Source organism: Stenella coeruleoalba (genome assembly GCF_951394435.1).
Source record: "Stenella coeruleoalba genome assembly, chromosome: 8".
Lineage (NCBI taxonomy): Eukaryota > Metazoa > Chordata > Mammalia > Artiodactyla > Delphinidae > Stenella > Stenella coeruleoalba.
The window spans coordinates 90,733,307-90,754,588 of NC_137154.1; the positions used below are offsets into that span (position 1 = coordinate 90,733,307).

Consider the following 21,282-nt stretch of genomic DNA (forward strand, 5'->3'; position numbering starts at 1 on the left):
GGAAACCCAGAAGAGAGCAGTTGTACAGAACATAACCCTATTCTGGAAAAGTACTGAGGAGGAACCTAGGTATACACAGCAATGTTATATTTATTTGATTTTTTAACGTGTGATTATTCTCCTGTCCTCTCTTACAAGGTTCTTGCTTTGTTTCCAAATGCTGTAGCTCGTAAATTACTGCTGATGTTGATGTTTATCTTGGTTTTCTGGGTCATTTACTTCTCTTCCAAAGACTTTGAAAAGGTAGGAATTGTTTCCTTTTTCAGAATTTCAGAAAGGGTGACTTTGAATGCTCAGTGTGATCAATGCAAGAATTAAAAGTTAAAAGCATGTTATCTTAGCAACAGATGTGGATGAGAGGGCCCTCTGTTCAGCAGTTATTCCTTTGACACCATGTATTCTATTATTATTATTTTTTTTTAGTGGCAGGTGGATTTACTGCTGTCTCTGTAGTGTCTGGCCCTGCTAACCATCCCTTCTAAACATCCTCTCCGACCTTGGCCTCTGAGCCTCCAATCCAATTAAATCTCTGTGTCAGCCCCTGCCTTTTTCACAGGGTTTTGAAAAATCCTTTACATAGTTCAGTTCACATTTTTTGATTTTCCCTTTCTGCAGTCTTTTTAAAAAACTGATTTTGCTTTATTTTCTCCTCTTCTCAACCATTTAGTACAAATCCAATCTTTCGAAAATTCTGCTTTCATCATCTTCTTGACCTGATCAAAAACTTTCACCAATGGCTTTCACAGATGGTAGCACTGAGGAGATCAACTCCTTAGTTAGCCATTCAACCTTCCTCTAAATTTGAACCCAACTTCTTTTCAAAGTATCTATTTCACCTTTGTCTAATACAAACCCTCAGCTCCAAACAAGAAGGACCACAAATCTAGGATGTTCAGACAATGATGTGAACTGATAAATAGTAGAGCTCTCAAACCACAGCTCAGAAGCTTTCTCTCTGTGAGCTCTCTCTGTAAATATGTGTTTTCTAGATTTCTTCCATCAATCCTCTTCTCTTTCATGCTTGTACCCTTTAATTCATAGGCTCAGGTCCCACCCACCAACAATATTAGTGTTTCTTAAAGTGAGGTCTGGACACTCTCTGCACTGGAACACCTGTGTTTGTGCATGTGTGTGTAAAATGCAGATTCCTGTGCCCTACTCCAGAGCTACTAAAAAGAAATCTTTGGACTTGAGACTAAAATGAAGTTTTGAGAACTCTAATCAGAAAAGATACATGCACCCCGATGTTCATAGCAACACTGTTTACAATAGCCAAGACATGGAAGCAACCTAAGTGTCCATCCACAGATGAATGGATAAAGAAGATGTGGTACATTTATATAATGGAATATTACTCAGCCATAAAAAAGAATGAAATAATACCATTTGCAGAAACCTGGACAGACCTAGTGTTTATCATACTAAGTTCACTTTAGCAAGTCAGACAGAGAAAGACAAATATTATATGATATCATTTATTTGTGGAATCTGAAAAAATGATACAAATGAAGTTATTTACAAAACAGAAATAGGCTCACAGGCATAGAAAACAATCTTATGGTTACCAAAGAGGAAAGTGAGGTTGGGGGTGGGGTAAATTAGGAGTTTGGGATCAACAGATACACACTACTATATATACAATAGAGTGTCCAGTGGTTAAGACTCTGCGCTTCCACTGCAGGGGGCACAGGTTTGATCCCTGGTCGGGGGACTAAAGATCCAGCATGCCGTGTGGCGCAGCCAAAAAAAAAATAGATAAACAGCGGGACCTACTGTACAGCACAGGGAACTATATCAATATCTTGTAATAATCTATAATGGAAGAGAATCTGAAAAAGAATATATATATATAACTGAATCACTTTGCTGTACACCAGAAACACAACATTGTAAATCAACTATACTTCAATAAAAAAATAAAATGATCAAGTTTTAACAAGTCCCCCAGCTGATTCACACGTCCACTGAAGTTTGAGAATCACTGCCTATGTACTTCCAGAGCTGAGATCTCTTCTGTGCCCCACTATTCAATACGTTCATCGGTTATCTCCACCTCAGTTCCACTAGTGTTACCAACACAAAGAAAAGCACACTGAGTTAATGCTCCTCTTCAACACCCTCCTTGGCAAAACAGGATCACACAGAAACAAATTCTCTGCTCTTTCTCTCTCTCTCCTCTGTTGCCACAGCCCATTAGTCAACCAAGCCAAAACTCTCTCCACAAGCAATCAGCCGCTAATCTCACAAATTCTACCTCCTAAATCTTTCTCAAATCTATCCGTTTATCTCCATCCCCAGAGTCTTGCTTTAGTCCAGTTCTTTGTCATTTCTCATCTATGGTGTGGAAATAGTCCTCTAATTAATTTCCCTGGCTCCCAGTCTAGGCCTGCTCTAATCATTCATTCAGCAAACGTTTGTTGAGTATAGATTGTGTGTCAGGGCTGAACTAGGTATTAGGGATACAGAGATATAGGACATCATCTTTATGTTCAGGAGTCTAAGATTATATTTCTAAAATAAAAATGCCATGCTCCCCACTTCAGTGGGAACATGGCAGGGCCCAGACTTCCTGGCACAGTGTCTCGGTCAGGCATTTTTATTAAAGGGTACAGAGAGCCTGGCCCACGGCATTCTTGCACTGGCTGTTTCCTCTGCCCGTTCTTCCTCCAGGTTTTCACATGGCTAACACTCTTCCTTCAGGCTTTTGCTCAAATGTCATCCTCTTTATTTAGCACTAGAAACAGCCCCCACCCTACCTCTTAGTGTTTCCCTCATTCTGCTTGACTTTTAACTTTCTAAAATGCTATATAATTTACTTATTTATGTTCATTGATTATTGTCTATCTTGACCTGCTATAAGGTGATCTCCATAAGGGAAGGATTTTTATCTATATTTATTTGTTGGTATATCCCAAGTGCCTAGAACAATGGCTGGCACATAGTAGGTGCCTAATAAATAAGTGTTAAATTACAAAATAAGGACTGTTTAGTGATCCAGGTGAGAGGTAATGGTGACCTGAAATAAGGTACTAACAATAAGGTTGGAGAAAAGTAATGAATTTGAGATAAAATTGACAGAAATAGATTGACTGTGGTGAGGGGGTGAGGAGGTGGAATTAAGCAGAAATTATTCTAGATATGTACAAGTACATGGCTGGTGATGCCATTCACTGAAGTATAGAACAGAGTAGGGGAAGTAGTTTTGGGGAAAAAAAGTAAGTTTAGATATGAACAGTTTATGTTTGAGGTACTTTTATGTCATCTAAATGGAAATGTTTCTTCAGTAGACTTGAATATAGAAATTTGAAGCTAAGAAAGACGTGGTTTAGGAAAATGGATTTAGGAATCATCAGAATATAAATGGCAGCTTAACTCATTGGTGTCTGTGACAATTCCTTGAGTGAGCTACAGAATGAAAAGAAAAGGACCTACTGTATAGCACAGGGAACTCTACTCAATACTCTGTAATGACCTATATGGGAAAAGCATATAAGAAAGAGTGGATATATGTATAACAGATTCACTTTGCTGTACACCTGAAACTAACACAACATTGTAAATCAACAATAAAAATTTAAAAAAGAAAAAAAAGTTGTTAGTGCTATTGCCCCGAAGAACAAAAAAAGCACTGGTCTGAGAAGTGAGTGGTAGGAAAGAAAGTGATTGACGAGAACTCCTGAGAAGTTTAACTGGGTAGGGATAGGGAATAAGCAAAAGTTAGTAGAGCAGTTCTTTTTTTAATATGAGAGATACGTGAATGCATTTAAATTCTTATGGAAAGAAGTTAACAGAAAAAAATTGGAAGCAGAAAAAAATGCTATGGTACAATTAAGTAGGGCAGGGTGACAGAAAGTTGAATTGCCATATGACTACTCTTTTAGATTTCTAAAGCTGAGGTTAAGGATCAAAAACAATTAGGTATTAGAGGAGTTGCCTCCTGGGCATTGAGGACTACTTGGAGGATATCAGGATTTTTAATGATGAAGACTATAAGTCAGTTTCTTCAAAATTTTCAGGCAATGAGTAGAAGGTACCAATGACTAGAAAATGATGGATAAGATTATGTAGTAATTAGTGATATTTGGTCAGATGTATCATGGAAAACAAAAGATCTTAGAGTTTTCTGAAAAATACTGTATGTATCAGTGTCTATATATATGAAATATATACATATTTGAATTATATATTTATATATATTTACTATATATTTATCTCTAATATATATTTGAAATATATATACCCCTAATATTTATATTTGAAAAAATATATTTGAAACAGGTTGTTAAAAGAATGAGGCAATGGGCTAAGAGAAATTGAGCATTGAATCCTGATCTACTATTATTGAATTATTATTGAATCCTGCTACTACTATTTTAAAGAGACTTTCCCCTTTATATGACTCATTTTAAGGGTCAGGCACAAAATTATTTGTTTTTCTTCACTCATATTTATGGTTCATTTACTGTGTGGTTCCATTGCATAATATTCTTGAAATAATGGAGGAATGGCAAACAGATAAATGGTTTTCAGGGGTTAAGGGATTAAGGAGGGGTGGGCCTGGAAAGGAAGTAAGTGTGACTAAAAAGTGATACATGAAGGAGGCTGGTGGTGATGGAAATGTTCAGTATCTTGACTATATTCAGTGTCAATATGCGGGCTGTGATATTTTACTACAGTTTTACAAGACGTTATCACTGTGGAAGCTGGATAAAGGGTATATGGAGTCTCTCTATTATTTCTGACAACTGCATGTGAATTTACAATTGTCTAAAAATAAAAAGTTTAGGTTGTCCCTCATTGCTATACTACTGCTCAAGTTAAAAATCTCATTACACACTGAATCTTACACAAACCATATTTCCCTTAAGAGTTTAGAACCTCAGGTGGTGGTCAGCTTGCCTTTATCAGACCTTGTCCAAATGTTCCTGCCTGATCTCAGGTGCCACAAGAATTCTAGGGAAACACATTAGGTTTCCCACTCAGGCTGAGAAACCTTCTTCTTGCCCCGTTTGTCTGGCTGAAAGACCAAAAGTAGGGATCCCATAGAATGGGAAAGGTTTGGGGAGATTGCAAAGACAAAGCTCAAAAGAGTTATCCCATAAAGTGGTGGATGAACATCTGGGCTCAACTCTGAGTTTAGCAAGTGTCACTCTTACCCTAAATAGCACACTGAAAACTTAGGGAATTCAGTTACAGACTGGACCATTGCCCAGGTCCCAGACTGACCACTGGATGTTACATGCATGGGACAGATTCAAACAGTACAGCCAAAGGTTTTGAGAACTGAACAGACCTTGAAACTAGAGCCCACAAAAGGTGGGTTGGAATTTATGGCTTTAACCTAACCAGATCGATTGCCTGATTTTAAAAAAAATCAACATTATCTTTAGGGTTTAAACAAGATCCAGGATCTCATAGCACAGTAGTTAAAATATCCAAATATAAGCCAAAACTATTCAGCATATGAGGAAAATTACAACTTGCAGGAGAATAAGCAAAGTCACCAACCCTGAGATAATGTAGATGTTGAAATTATCAAAAACTTTAAAACAGTAGTTATAATTGTATTAGTTTTCTACTGTTGCTGTGACAAATTATCACAAACTTGGTGGCTTACATGATACAAATGTATTATCTTATGTTTCTTGAGGTCAAAATTCCAGAATGAACCTCACTGGGTTAAAATCAAGGTGCTGGCCGTGTGCACACCCTTCTGGACACTCTACGGGAGAGTTCATCTCCTTGCCTTTTCTAGCTTCTAGAGCTCGTCTGTTTTCTCTGACTCCTCCATCTTCAAAGCCAGCAACTTTGGGCCAAGTTCTTCTCACACCACCATCTCTTTGGTTCTCCCTCTTCTGCCTCCCTTTTTTACTTTTGAGGACTCTTGTGGTTACTTTTGACCCACTTGGATAACTCAGGATAATTCAGTATTCCCTATTTTAAGGTCAGCTGATTAACAACCTTAACTGCACCTTTGATTTTAATTTCCTTTTGCCATGTAACCTAACAGATGCATAAGTTTTGTGCAATAGAAACACAGATACCTTATTCTTTTTCCTCAATAGGTAGGATTTTTTTCCCCCTCTGGCTTCTATCATGATTTTTCTGTTTGTCTTTGATTTTCTGTAGTTTGAGATGATATGCTTAGGTGTAGATTTTTTAAATTATTTATCATCTGTGGTGTTTTCTGAGTTTCCTGGGTCTATGGTTTGGTGTTTGTTATTAATTTTGGATAATTCTCAGCCATTATTATTTCAAATATTTCTTCTGTTCTTTTCTCTTTTTTTTGCTTCTGATGTTTCCAGTATGTGTATGTTATACTTTTTGTATTTGTCCCATAGTTCTTAGGTGTTCTATTCCTTTTTGCCTTTGCTTTTCAGTTTAGGAAGTTTCTACTGACATACCTTCAAGCTCACTGGTTCTTTTCTTGGCTGTGTTTAGTCTACTAACAAGTTCATCAAAGTCATTCTTTGTTTCTCTTACAGTGTTTTTTATTTCTAGCATTTCTTTTTGATTCTTTCTTAGAGTTTCCATATCTCTGCTTACATTACCTATTTGTTCCTGTATGGTGCCCACTTTTCCCATTAGAACCCTTAGCACATTAATTATAGATTTTTAAAAAATAAACTTATTTATTTATTTATTTTTGGCTGTGTTGGGTCTTCGCTTCTGTGTGAGGGCTTTCTCTAGTTGCGGCGAGCAGGGGCCACTCTTCATCGCAGTGCACGGGCCTCTCAGTATCGTGGCCTCTCTTTTTGCGGAGCACAGGCTCCAGATGTGCAGGCTCAGTAGTTGTGGCTCATGGGCCCAGTTGCCCCATGGCATGTGAGATCTTCCCAGACCAGGGCTCGAACCCATGTCCCCTGCATTGGCAGGCAGATTCTCAACCATTGTGCCACCAGGGAAGCCCTGTTATTTTTAATTCCTGGTCTGATAATTCCAAAGTCTCTACTATAGCTGAGTCTGGCTCTGATGTCCATATTATTGCTTCAGACTGTGTGCTTTTTTTTGTTTTTTGCATGCCTTGTAATATTTTATTGAAAGTTGGACATGATCTATTGGGTAGCTGGATTTGGGTATTTTCCTTCCTTCCGGTTGGTTAGGCTTTGGTAAACCCAAGTAATTTAAGTTCTGGTGAAATAGTTTCCCTTGAGGGCAAAGCTTGTTAAGGAGAAGAGAGCATTCCGGGTGTATTTCAAGATCATTATAGAAGAATTAAAAAGAGAGAAAACAAATAAAATGGCAGCCCTAAGTCAAAACATATCAATAAATACATTAAATATAAGTAGTCCAAACATACCAATTTAAAGACAATGACTCAGAATGGATTAAAAAAACAGTGACCCAACCATAAATTATTTATAATACACCCATTTTAAATACAAGTAGGCTAAAAGTAAAAGGATGGAAATAGATATGCCATGAAAATATCAACCAAAATAATGCTTGTATGGATTTACTAATAACAAAGTAGATTTCAGAAAAAGAAAAACTACCAGAAGTAAATAGCATCATTACATAATGATAAAAGAATAAATTCATCCTAAATTTATAAACACCATACATTTGTATACATCTGACAGCTTCAAAATATTTCAAGAAAAGCACATAAAAATGAAAGAAAAAAAGGACAAATCCAAAGTTAAGTTGTTGACTCCTACATTGCTCTCAGTAATTGATAGAACAAGTAGAGAGAAAGTCAGTGTAGTGGGTCGAAAGGTGGCACTCCCTTCCAAAAGATATGTCTGCCTGAAACCTCTGAATCTAACCTATTTAGAAAAATACTCTTTGCACATGTAATTAAGTTAAAGATCCTGGGATGAGATCATCCTGGATTAGGGTGGACCCTAAAGCTAATGACAAGTATCTTTTTAAAAGAGGAGAAGGGAGAAGGCACACAAGGGGAAGGTGATATGAAGATGATGGCAGAGATTGCAGTGATGCATCTATAGGTCAAGAATAGCAAGGATTGCTAGCATCCACCAGAAGCCAGGAGAGAGGCATGGAATATACTCTCCCTCAGAGCCTCCAGAAGGAATCATCTCTGTTGACATCTTGATTTTAGAATTCTGGCCTCCATAACTGTGAGATAATAAATTTATGTTGTTTTAAGCCACCAAGTTTGTGACAATTTGTTTTGGCTTCCCTAGGAATCTAATACAGTCAGCAAAAATATAGAAGAACTAAGGAATACAATAACTGGATCTGCTTGATGTTTAGATAACATTTCACCCCACAGTAGCAGAACACATGATTTTTTCAGTGCACATGAAACTTTCATCAAGACAGAACACATCTAGAGGCATACAACAAACCTTAACAGAATTTAAAATAATTGAAATTACACAGAGTGGTTTTTTTTTTTTTTTTTTTTTTTTGCGGTACGCAGGCCTCTCACTGTTGTGGCCTCTCCCGTTGCGGAGCACAGGCTCCGGACGTGCAGGCTCAGTGGCCATGGCTCATGGGCCCAGCTGCTCTGCGGCATGTGGGATCTTCCCAGACCCCCTGCATCAGCAGGCGGACTCTCAACCACTGCACCACCAGGGAAGTCCCAAAGTGTGTTTTTTGACATAATGAAATTACACTGGAAATCAGGAACAGAACAATAATAGGTAAATCTCTCAACATTTGGAAATTAAATGACACACTTCTATATAATCAACGAATCAAATAATAAGTTTCAAGGGACACTAGAGAACAGTTTGAACTAAACAAAAATGGCAATATAACATTAATATTTGTTGTACACAGCTAAAGCAGTACTTAGAGTGAAATTTATAGCATTAAGTCGTTGTTCTAAAAAAGAAGAAAGGTACCAAATCAATAATCGAATTTTCCACCTTAAAGAACTATAAAAAGCAAGCAGAAAGAAGGAAATAATAAATATTGATATTACAGTAGAAATCATTAAAATTGAAAACAGAATACAATAGAGAATACAATAGAGCAAATCAATAGAACAAAAGTTGGTCCTTTAAAATGATTATTAGAATTGATAAAACTTTAGCCAAACCTATAAAGAAAAAAAAAAAAAGAGATGGCATAAATAACCAATATCAGAATTGACAAATGGAAGTCACGGACATTAAATGATGATACAGGAAAACCACAAAAAACTTTATGAATATAAATTTGAAAACTTAGATGAAATGGATGAATACCTTAAAGACCACAAACTACCAAAAGTCACCCAAGAATAACTAGATGTTTTGAATAGTCCTAAATCAATTAAGTAAATAGAATTCATAGTTAAAACTCTTCTGAAAAAGAAGTATCTAGGCTCAGATAGTTACATGGGAAAATTCTATCAAATACTTAAAAAATAAATAACACCAATTTTACACAATCTCTTTTTCCAAAGGATAGAAGAGAAAGGAAAGCTCTCAAATTATTTTATTAGGCCAGCATTATCCTGATGCCAAAACCAAAGACAGTACAAGGAAATAAAATAACAGACCAATATTCCTTATGAACATAGGTGCAAAAATTCTTAACAAAATACTAGCAAATCAAATATAGCAATATATAAGAAGAATAATATACCATGACCAACTTGGTTTTATTCCAGGAATACAATTGCTGGTTCAATTTTTTAAAAAGTCAATCAGTATAATCAACCATGTCAACAGGCTACAGAAAAAGAAATACCTGGTCATATCAATTTACACAGAAAAAATTATTTGACAAAATTCACAGTCATTTGTGACAAAACCTTTAGGAAGCTTGGAATGAAAAAGAGCTTCCTTAATTCATTAAAGGACATCCATAGCAAATATATAGCTAACATCATTCTTAATGGTGAAAGATTGAATACTTTATTCTTGAGATCGTAAAGAAGGCAAGGATGTCCCTTTTCACCACTTCTGTTTAACGTTGTACTGGAAGAGCTAGCCATTGAAGTAAGAGAAGGAAAATGAAGTAAAGCACATGTAGGTTGGAAATGAAGAGCTAAAACTGTCCCTATTTGTAGATGACATGATTGTCTACATAGAAAATCTCAAAGAACCTACAAAAACATTTCTACAAGTACTATGCAAGTTTATCAAGGTCATAGGATATAAAGTCAACATAAAATTCAATTGTATATCTATATATTGTATTTTCAGCAATGAAAAATTAGAAATAAACCATTTACAAGAAATTAAAAAGTGAAATCCTGAGATAAAATTCTAACAAAATGGGGCAGAATCTGTAGTCTGAAAACTATAAAATGCTGATGAAAAAAAATTATAGACATATAAATGGAGAGACATATTGTGTTCACAGATTGGAAGACTCAATATTTAATATGTTAACTGTCTCTAAACTACAGATTTTACACAATTTGAAACAAAATCTTCACAGGAATTCTTGTTGATCTAGACAAGATGATTCTAAAATTTATATGGAAAAGCAAGGGAACTAGCATAGACAAAACAAATTTTAAAAAGAAGAATAAAGTTGGAGGCCACACTAAAAAATTTCAAGACTTACTATAAAGCTACAATAGTTGACACAGTACAGAATTAATGAAGGGATGGATACAAAGACGAGTAAAACAGAATAGAAATTCCAGGAATGTAGCCATACAAATATGGCTACTTGATCTTTGATGAATGTAGAAAGGCAATTCAATGGAAAAACGAAAATTTTACAATATGGTTAGAACAATCAGCCATCTGTATGGTAATAAATGAATATCAACCTAAACCTCACAGCTTATACAAAAATTAACTCAAGTGGATGAGAGATCTAAATATAAAGTCTAAACCCACAAAAGTTTTAAGGAAAACAGAAAATCTTAACAACCTGTGGTTAGATTTCTTAAGTATAAAACTAAAAATGCAACCCATAAAATTAAAAAGTGATAAATGGGACTTCATCAAAATTAAAACATTTTCCTTTGTGAAAGACACTGTTGAGAGAATGAAAAGACAAGCTACAGACTGGGAGAAAATATTTGCAAATCACACAATCAACAAAGCACTTGTATCCATAATATACAGCGAACCCTTGAATAACATGGGTTTGAACAGCACAGGGCCACTTACATGAGGATATTTTCAATAGTAAACATGACAGTACTACACGATCTGCTGTTGGTTGAATCCATGGATGTGGAACCAAGGATATGGAGGAATTGCCTATACCAAGGGCTGACTATAAGTTATACTCGGATTTTGGATTGTGTGGAAGGTTGGTACCCCAGCCCCCGCATTGTTCAAGGGTCAACCGTATAAGAAACTCTCAAAATTCAACAGTAAGAAAGCAAACAATTCAATTAACAATTGGGCCCAAAAACTTGAATAAATCCTTTACCCAAGAGGATATATGGCTAGCAAATAAGCAAATTAAAATATATATAATCAATATGCTTTGCCATTAAGGAAATCCAAATAAAAACTGACGAGCTGTCCCTATGTACCTAGTAGAATGGCAAAAAATGCAACTAAAGAAAACCCTGCGATATCAACTGCTGGTAAGAATGTGGAACTCCTGGAACTCTCATTGCTGGTGAGAATGCCAAAAAATATACCCACTCTGGAGAACAGTCTGGCTGTTTCTTGTAAAGTTAAAGATACACCTACTTACCATACACCCTTGTAATTCCCACTCAGGTATTTCCTGTAGAGCAGGTCTCTCAACTGTAGAACTATTGATATTTTGGTCCAATCAGTTTTTGTTGTTGGGGGCTGTCCTGTGCATTGTCAGATAATGCACCTTGACTTCTACCCACTAGATGATAGTAGCAACTCTTCAGCCTCCCCACCCCCCAACAAACTCCCACTCTGCTTTAGTTGTGACAATCAAAAATGTCCCTCAGAGATAGCCAAAAATCATATGAAAAGATGCTCAACATCATTAATTATCAGAGAAATGCAAATCAAAACTACAATGAGGTATTACCTCACATTGGTCAGGATGGCCATCATCAAAACGTCTACAAACAATAAATGCTGGAGAGGCTGTAGAGAAAAGGGAATCCTCTTACACTGTTGGTCGGAATGTAAATTGGTAACAGCCACTATGGAGAACAGTATGGAGGTTCATTAAAAAACTAAACATAGAGCTACCATATGGTCCAGCAATCCCACTCCTAGGTATATATCCAGAGAAAATCATAATTCAAAAAGATAAATGCACCCCAATGTTCATTGCAGCAGTATCTACAATAGCCAGGACAGGTAACCAACCTAAAAGTCCATCAATGGATGAATGGATAAAGAAGATGTGGTACATATATACATTGGAATATTACTCAGCCATAAAAAGAACCAAAAAATTCCACTTGCAGCAGCAAGGATGGACCTAGAAATTATCATACTAAGTGAAGTAAGTCAGATGGAAAAAGACAAATATTATATGATATCACTCATATGTGGAATCTAATTTTAAAAAAAAATGATATAAATGAACTTGTTTACAAGACAGAAATAGACTCACAGATTTCAAAAACAAACTTACGGTGACCAAAGGGGAAATGTGGAGGGGAGGGATAAATTAGGAGCTAGGGATTAACATACACACACTACCATGTATAAAATAGATAACCAACAAGGACCTACTGTATAGCACAGGGATATTCTGTAATAACCTATATGGGAAAAGAATCTGTAAAAGAATGAATATATGTATATGTATGACTGAATCACTATGCTGTATGCCTGAAACTAACACAACATTGTAAATCAACTGTACTCTAATAAAATTTTAAAAAAATAAAATGAAGGAAAAAAAAAACTCCCCCAGCAAAATTCCCCAAACCCAAAAATGTCCCTCAGGCATTGCCAAAGCTTCCCTTCAGGGCAAAATCATAGAGCAATGAGAACTCATATTCACACAAAACCTGTGCATGAATGTTCATAGCAGCTCTATTCATAATTGCCCCAAACTGGATACAGCCCAAATGTTCTTTAGTAAGTCAATTGATAAACAAACTCATACATCCATACAATGGAATGTTGCTCAGCAATGCAAATGAACAAACTACTGACACACAGCAATATGGACAAATCTCAAGGGCAATATGCTGATGGAAAGAAGCTGGTCTCAAAAGGTCACATAGGGACTTCCCTGGTGGCGCAGTGGTTAAGAATCCACCTGGGAATGCAGGGGACTCAGGTTCGATCCCTGGTCTGGGAAAATCCCACATGCTGTGGAGCAACTAAGCCTGTGAGCAACAACTACTGAGCCTGTGCTCTAGAACCTGCGAGCCACAGCTACTGAGGCCATGCACCACAACTACTGAAGCCTGCACTCCCTAAAGCCCACATGCCGCAACTACTGAGCCTGCGTGCCACAACTACTGAAGCCCTTGTGACTACAGCCCATGCTCCACAACAAGAGAAGCCACTGCAATGAGAAGCCCATGCACCACAACGAAGAACAGACCCCGCTCACCGCAACTAGAGAAAACCCGCACACAGCAACGAAGACCCAACTGCAGCTGAAAAAAAAAATAGATCACATACATGATTCCATTTATGTGACATTTATGGAAAAAAGGTGAAACTATAGCTATGGAGAATAGATCAGTGGTTGCCAAAGGTTAGGGGAGGAGGGAGCATGTTATTACAAAGGGCCAGTGTTTGGGGATGATGAAACTGGTCTCTTTTCTGATTGTGATGGTGCTTACACAAATCTAGACTGTGTCGAAACTCATAGAATTGTACACTAAACAAAGTCAATTTTACTGTATTTTAGTTAAATGAAACAAAACAAAAGCAGCATATATACCTGAGGTCTGCTCACACCAGTTCCTGTCTTACCTAAATTTGGTGAATCTAGTTAGAATCAGGATGTACTTGAAAATGAGGTGATTGGAAACAAGACAAAGGTGTAGAATCTGCCCTTGTCCCTCAACATCATGCCTTTCCATGACTCTTGCCTCTAACACTTCCTTTGTTACCCCAATGCCTTATGCAAAATACCAAGGTATGCTTGAACTAAAAAGAGAAATTGTATCCCAATTTCCAAAGAGATGATAGTTAGGGGTAGGTAAGGTTCTCATTCTGGAGTAAACAATTTTTAAAGAGCCAGTGATTTGCTATTTTTGAAAGGCACACCTGAAACTAAATAAGCTTATTCTATTATTATCTCTCAACACAAATGTCCCATGTATAAAGAACCCTACTTTAAGAGTGAGGAAATGAGTCTTCATCGAATGCATAATCACAAAAGTAGTAAATGGTGATACCAGGAATCAAAACTTACTGCTCTTTTTACGGTAGTATGTAATCACTGTATCAGGGTTGAAGGAGACGTTTTTATTTTCTAGGAATATCTCATGTCTTATTAAGCTATCTATCCTGAGTCCTCAGCAATCTCACTCTCAGAATAATACTAAGCCTGGGTTCCAGCGTCTCAGGCATGACCTCTGGCTAGTGGAGAAGATCCCCACCTCTTTAACTTCAGAGTTTGTCTCCTCAATCATTAAGCACCCAGTGTTGGGAAGTGAATCCTGAAAACAAGAATCCTAATAAAACCAAGAATAAACACACCTTAGCCCTGAGTAATCAGAGGAAAACTCCGCTCTGGAAGTCCCATGTCAAGAAGGATAAGTTACAGTTCTTCAAAATCTTCCACAATGACTTTATCATCTGTTAGCCTAGACTCTCCTTTAATTTGGTTGCTATTGGGATCTTTTTAACATAAGAACTTTAGGATATTTGTTTTTATAAAGAAATCAGGAAGCAGAATTGCATAGCTATAATTAATGAAAACCATTGTCAGAAAGAAGGAAACCAGGATGGCTGATTCTGCTTATTAGTTTGTTCCTCAGAGCTGCTCCAAGCCCTTTAAATATTTAGGTTAGACTTTTTGCTCTTTTTTTCTTTTCTTTTTGACATTAATTTCCTTCTTGACTCAAAGAATTGTTCTTGATGGAAGGTTAATGGTTCTGGACGTATGGCCACAGTTTACAGATATGTAGTAAAGATAAAGTTTTTTTTCTGAAAGGGAAAAAATCTCAGTGCCAAGAATAGCTCTGCCTAAAAATCCTCCCCTTCTCTATCTAGTAATCTTCCTCTCATCTTTTGAGAATCAAATGTCATCAGCTGTGTGAAGCAATTCTTTTAAAAAAATTATTTGTTTATTTATTTATGGCTGTGTTGGGTCTTCATTGCTGTGCATGGGCTTTCTCTAGTTGTGGCGAGCGGGGGCTACTCTTCATTGCAGTGCATGGGCTTCTCACTGTGGTGGCTTCTCTTGTTGCAGAGCACCGGCTCTAGGCATGTGGGTTTCAGTAGTTGTGGCACGTGGTCTCCGTAGTTGTGGCTCATGGGCTCTAGAGTGCAGGCTCAGCAGTTGTGGCGCATGGGCTTAGTTGCTCCGCGGCATGTGGGATCTTCCTACACCAGGGCTCAAACCCGTGTCTCCTGTACTGGCAGGCGGATTCTTAACCACTGCACCACCAGGGAAGTCCCCGTGAAGCAATTCTTTAAGGAAAAAAAAAAGCTTTATTGAGATATAACTTACATAACATACTATTCATCTATTTAAAGTATATAATTCAATGATGTTGGGTACATTACATTATTAATTGTAAAAAATTGTGGTTAAATATGACATAAAACTTTAACATTTTCACCATTTTAAAGTGTATAGTACAATGGCATTAATAACATTTATAATCACCACTATCTATTTCCAAAACATTTTCATTGCTCCAAATAGAAACTCTGTGACCATTAAACAATAATTCTCATTTTCCCCTCACGAAGCCATTTTTAACAGTCTGAGGCCAAGTTTGCAGCAATCTCTTTCAGATGCCCATGGAGTTCTACTTATATATCTTTCAAATTATTCACTTTTTGTAATAATAAGTTTACACATTTGTTCCTTTCACTAGATTGGTTTTTATGGGTATATAATCATATCAGCTGCAAATAATAATTGTGTACTTCCTTTCATAATTAATCAGAAATAATTAGTTAAATTAAAATTATTATTAAGATCAGTAAAGAGGGCAAAGAGTATCTTTACCATAAGAACCAGTAGAGTAGATCTTTCTATCCACTTGATTGAATCTAGATAGACAAAAGAATGACAAAATCCAGTCATATAAAATATGAAAAACTGATTCTAAAGTTTATATGGAGAGGCAAAACCCCCAGGGTAGGCAAATCAATATTAAAGAACAGAGTCAGAGGACTGACACTACCTGACTTCAAGAATTACTATAAAGCTACAGTAATCAAGGCAGTATGATATTATTGGTGAAAGAATGATAAACAAGTCAAGGGAACAGAAAAGAGACTCCAGAAACAGACCCACATAAATAAAGTCAGCTGATGCTTGACAATGGAGCAAAGACAGCCTTTTCAATAACTGGTACTGGAACAACTGGTCACCCACCCATACAAAAACAATAAATAAATCTAGACACAGAGCTTACACCCTTTCCAAAAATTAACTAAAAATGAATCATAGACCTAAATGTAAAATGCAAAACTATAAAACTTCTAGGAGATAACAAAGGAGAAAACCTAACTGACCTTGGGTATGGAGATGACTTTTTAGATATCATACCAAAGGCACAATCCATGAAGGAAATAATTCATAATCTGGACATCTTTAAAATTAAAAACTTGTGCTCTATGAAAGGCAAGGGAATGAGAAGAAAAGCTGCAGACAGAGAAAGTATTTGCAAAAGATACATCTGACAAAGAACTGTTATCCAAAATATACAAAGAACCCTTTTTTTCCCCTCTAGGATAATTTGGCACATTTTCATGTGAAAAAAAATTAGAAACCACTTGATACATATATAATACACACACACACATGGAAACTGAAGCATCTATCTGTAGAATCTGAAATATGAGCTTTTAGATAGGGCTGTAGCTGTAGATAGCACATCAGTTCCCACACTGAAAGATTCCCTTATTTATCTCAAAATTGCCGTGGGAAATGCTAGCTGTGCAATACTAACCATCTTCTCCCGAGGGAAGAGTTTACCATTGCTTAAACATGAAATTTATCTTTACTACACACATATCCTTTGCCAAACCCATCTGAAAAGCTATTTATTTGGAAGGTTTATTTGATCAATCTACTTTGTAGCCAAAACACCTTCTAGTCCTGCAGTCAAATTTTGGAGCATATTTTCAAGCAGAACTGGATTCCATACGTTAAAAGATAAAAATGAACTAAAACTTAGTAAAACAACCCATAGTAACCACATCAAGATGAAAGTTTCACTGCTAAGCTACGTCAAAATTATACTTAAGTAAAAGGCACAAAATACATATATATTAAAAATTTATGGTCAAAATAAACCAGCTAAGCTGTTTAATTTATTCCCTTCTTGTCAACCAAAGAACTTCTCTAGTGTGTAGGACAATTTAGTGGTTAAGACTACAGGTTCTGGAGCCCACCTCCCTGCATTTGAATCACACTTCCCACCACTTACTAGCTCTGCATCCCTGGCCAAGTTATTTAACTTTCTCAGGGCCTCAGTCTCACTTTCTGTAGAAGAGGGGAAGCAGTCCTACTAGTTTCATAGGGTTGTTGTGAGGATAAATTAGAAAATACAATTAAAATGGTTAGAACAGCATCAACGCATAGAAAACATTTGCTAATCATTATTGTTAATAATACAGTAATTTTTCATTTTATTTCCCAATTTCCATCTAAGTCTTCCAACTTAAAATATAAAAAATTGTTGTTAAGGGGAGATTGGGTGTATCTTGCTTTTGTCTCCACATGTCTCCACAGCTAACACAATACAGGGTGCATAGCATGGATTCACTACATATTTTATGGAAGAAGAAAGGGAGGGAAGGAAAAAAAGAGAAATGAAGGAGGGAGGGAGCAAAGGAGGGAAAAAAGAGGAGGGGAAGGGAGGGGAAAGGAGAAGAAAGGAGAGGAGAGAAAATAAAGGAGTAAAACTGAAAATGTATAGTCAGGAGTAGAAAACCAATAGTAATATGGCATGAGTTCATGTTTGGTAGTAGAACTCTCTTAATAATTTCACAGGTAACTTGATTGTTCTTTATCTAAATCTACTTACTTAATACTTTTGATATATATGTACGATCACAACTGTTTGAATACATTACAAGTGTGCTTTCTGGTTAACTTTCCAAATATTTTAAAGCATTTAGTTCATTTGGTTTATACACACACATTGAAAGGTATGAGGAAAAACACAGAATGAAGCATAAATTCATGTACACAGGCTAATTCAAAGTTAAGCTTTTAGACTTGTTTACCCTTAAACCCACTTCCGGCTTTCCGACCAATACAGAGGTGCCTGAAGGCTGGTTGGATTGGTGAGGACTGAGGCAGCTTCTGGCATTTCTGAGCAGCTCTAGTCAGTACAAGATTGCTCCAGTAGTCTTCAGTTACATGGACAGTCTGCTGTGGCAAACAGATGTCTCACTATTGGATCCTCCAACCTGGCTCAGTGACCATATTATTGGGTTTGCCTTTGAGTACTTTGCCAACAGTCAGTTTCATGACTCCTCTGACAAGGTCTGCTTTATCATTCCTGAAGTCAACCAGTTCATTAAGTGCACGGGCAACTCAGTTATTTAAAAAAAAAAAATTCATAGGTAGATATTAACCAAACCATTAGGTGTTTAATTTGTTAATTTAAATATGCTATGATCTTAACAAGAAGTAACAAAATTGTTATTCTATTTAAGAGAAAAAAATTTTTTGGAAGCAATTATTTACCAGATAGTGAAATTATGATCATACATGATAATAAAAAAGGATGACAATAATGTAATAAAATGTAAAAATAAATTCAAAACATGTAATTATCCTGCTAATTTAACTAAATCTAATTAGAATGAATTTGGGTAGTCTAAGTGATCTAGTTTGTCTGACCAGATTTTTCCTTAATAAAATAGTCGATTTCTCTCTTCACTTTGTACCTGATAAACTTAGTACAAATGTACTTGTTTATAATTTGAAGTGATGTATTTTCATGATTTTCCAGTAATGCTAATTCCTATAGAACAAATATTTTCTCAAAATATTTCTCCAATATTTTCTCAAAATTGATGGTGTATTTTTATCCACTAAATAAACATTTTCTTGTTTAAAAAAATAGAATTGAATATTTAGATAATGAAATTTTGGAGAACCGTCTAAGATTAGAAGCAATAGAATTATGTCACAAAGGAATTTTTCAGTGGTTTAACTATAAATTTAAATACTTTAAAAAATGTCAAGATATGAACTGATAAAATATTTTCTGCAAAATTGAGAGACTAAATGTTAAGATGTTTGTTATATAAAGAATTGATGTCAACTGAGAAATTTAAAAAACACTGAAATCAAAATAAAAAAATCAACAAAGGAAATACACCATATTGAAGAGAAGAGATATATTAGTAAAACCAGTGTTTGAGGGAAAATAAAGTTGAAACACACTAGTATTAAAATAAATGTAATTTAAAACAATAGTATGTCTCCATTTTCACCTGTCACATTTGCAAATAATTTATTTTATTTTTTAACATCTTTATTGGAGTATAATTGCTTTACAATGGTGTGTCAGTTTCTGCTTTATAACAAACTGAATCAGCTATACATATATATATATATATCCCCATATCTCCTCCCTCTTGCATCTCCCTCCCACCCTCCCTATCCCACCCCTCTAGGTGGTCACAAAGCACCAAGCTGATCTCCCTCAGTTATGTGACTGCTTCCCACTAGCTATCTATTTTACATTTGGTAATGTATATATGTCAATGATACTCACTTTGTCCCAGCTTACCCTTCCCTGTCCCCGTGTCCTCAAGTCCATTCTCTACGACTGCTTCTTTATTCCTGTCCTGCCCTTGCAAATAGTTTTAATGACAATGTTTTATAATTTAACCACCAGTATTTAAAGTGATGAATTTTGTAAGGGAGACTTAATTGAGATATCCAACTCCTTTCTCTTGGTGAGCAGACAGCTATCCAAACTCCTCAGTCAGAAAATGGATTTTGTATGACTCTTTTATTCAGGCAACAATCCAATTATTAGAATATGATATATGTGATGTTATATAATTGTTTTGGCATAACGAAATATCTTGTTCCAGAAAAATCTTTGACTATAGTTGTGACAGGGGAAATAAGACACCTGGGCTTCAAGCCTTTCTGTATAAATATTAAACAGCAGTCGACTTAAAAAGCAAAACAAAGCAAAACACAAACAAGCCAATTAAGAAACAAACAGGGGTGGTTTCCAGACCCAGCTTCACCTATGTCATTTTAAGCCATGGCTAAATGTACTTCCATGGAGCTTGAGAGATTCCTGGGACCTGAACAGACTTAAATTGGTAGTAATATTTCCTCCAATTACCTCATTGTCCAGGTGAATTCATGGCATTCATTGTCAGCTAAACAAACTTTGGATATGACTAAATATGTCTCTCAGTACTCTTGTTAAGGAGCATTATACATAACTCTTACACTTTGCTGCAATGATAAAAGAGACACTGGTGTGGCATGACAGCTAGTCTTACATATTGCTGGTGGCAATATAAACTCTTGAGAATACAATTGACAGTCAAGAAGAATAAAAATGTTTATATTTTTACTTTGGTTGATTGATAACTTAATTCAATAATATATGATCTGGTACTTCCATCCCTAGGAATCCATCCTAAGGAAGTAATCCATCATAAGGAAGTAATCTTGTACATGAAAAGTTGGAAAATATCCAAATGTGATGTAAAATGGAGATGAATAGCTATAATCCAATTGTCCAATATCATTGGCCACACAACCCATTTTACATCCTCTTGATGGAGTATCATGTAATCATTAAAAATGATCAAAAAAAAACAAATGATCATGAAACGTATGTAACAATATTAAAACGTTTATAAACCATGGTATTATCTGCAAAAAAGTATTAGAACTATATTTTTAGTGTGATTACAACTAGATAAAATATATGTATAGAAGGAAAAAGAAAGGACATAATAATTAAAAAATACTATAAAGATAGCAAAGCTTATGTAGGACCATATTTTTTAAAATATGCTGTTTTCCATATTGTCTATAATATGGCTATATGATTTGCATAAAGAAAAATAGGCCAGATAGGGAGATGGTGAAGGGAAACACAAAAATCCGATCATTAAATAGTATATAATTATTCTATATATTTAATTTTTAAGCCAATGACTTCTAGAAGAAATCATCAGCTGGCAGCACAGGAAGTCACATTTCATGGAAATTAATCCTGTGATTTCAAAACTGAAAACTGATTAGAATCCATTTTTGATATGTGATTGCATCTACTGAAATGTATGTAAACTAAACCATAATAATTTATGTTGAAAAACAAGC

The 21,282-nt window shown here is 35.8% G+C and overlaps 1 protein-coding gene across 1 annotated transcript in view; it reads left to right on the forward strand.

Moving 5' to 3' along the window:
* The window catches only part of NXPE2 (neurexophilin and PC-esterase domain family member 2), a gene marked incomplete at both ends in the record, with an annotated part of 57,136 nt that overhangs the window by 26,887 nt on the left and 8,967 nt on the right, over positions 1–21,282 (forward strand). The window contains 1 exon segment of the mRNA XM_079929602.1: positions 139–243. Within this exon segment, the coding sequence (XP_079785728.1) occupies positions 139–243 (105 nt within the window).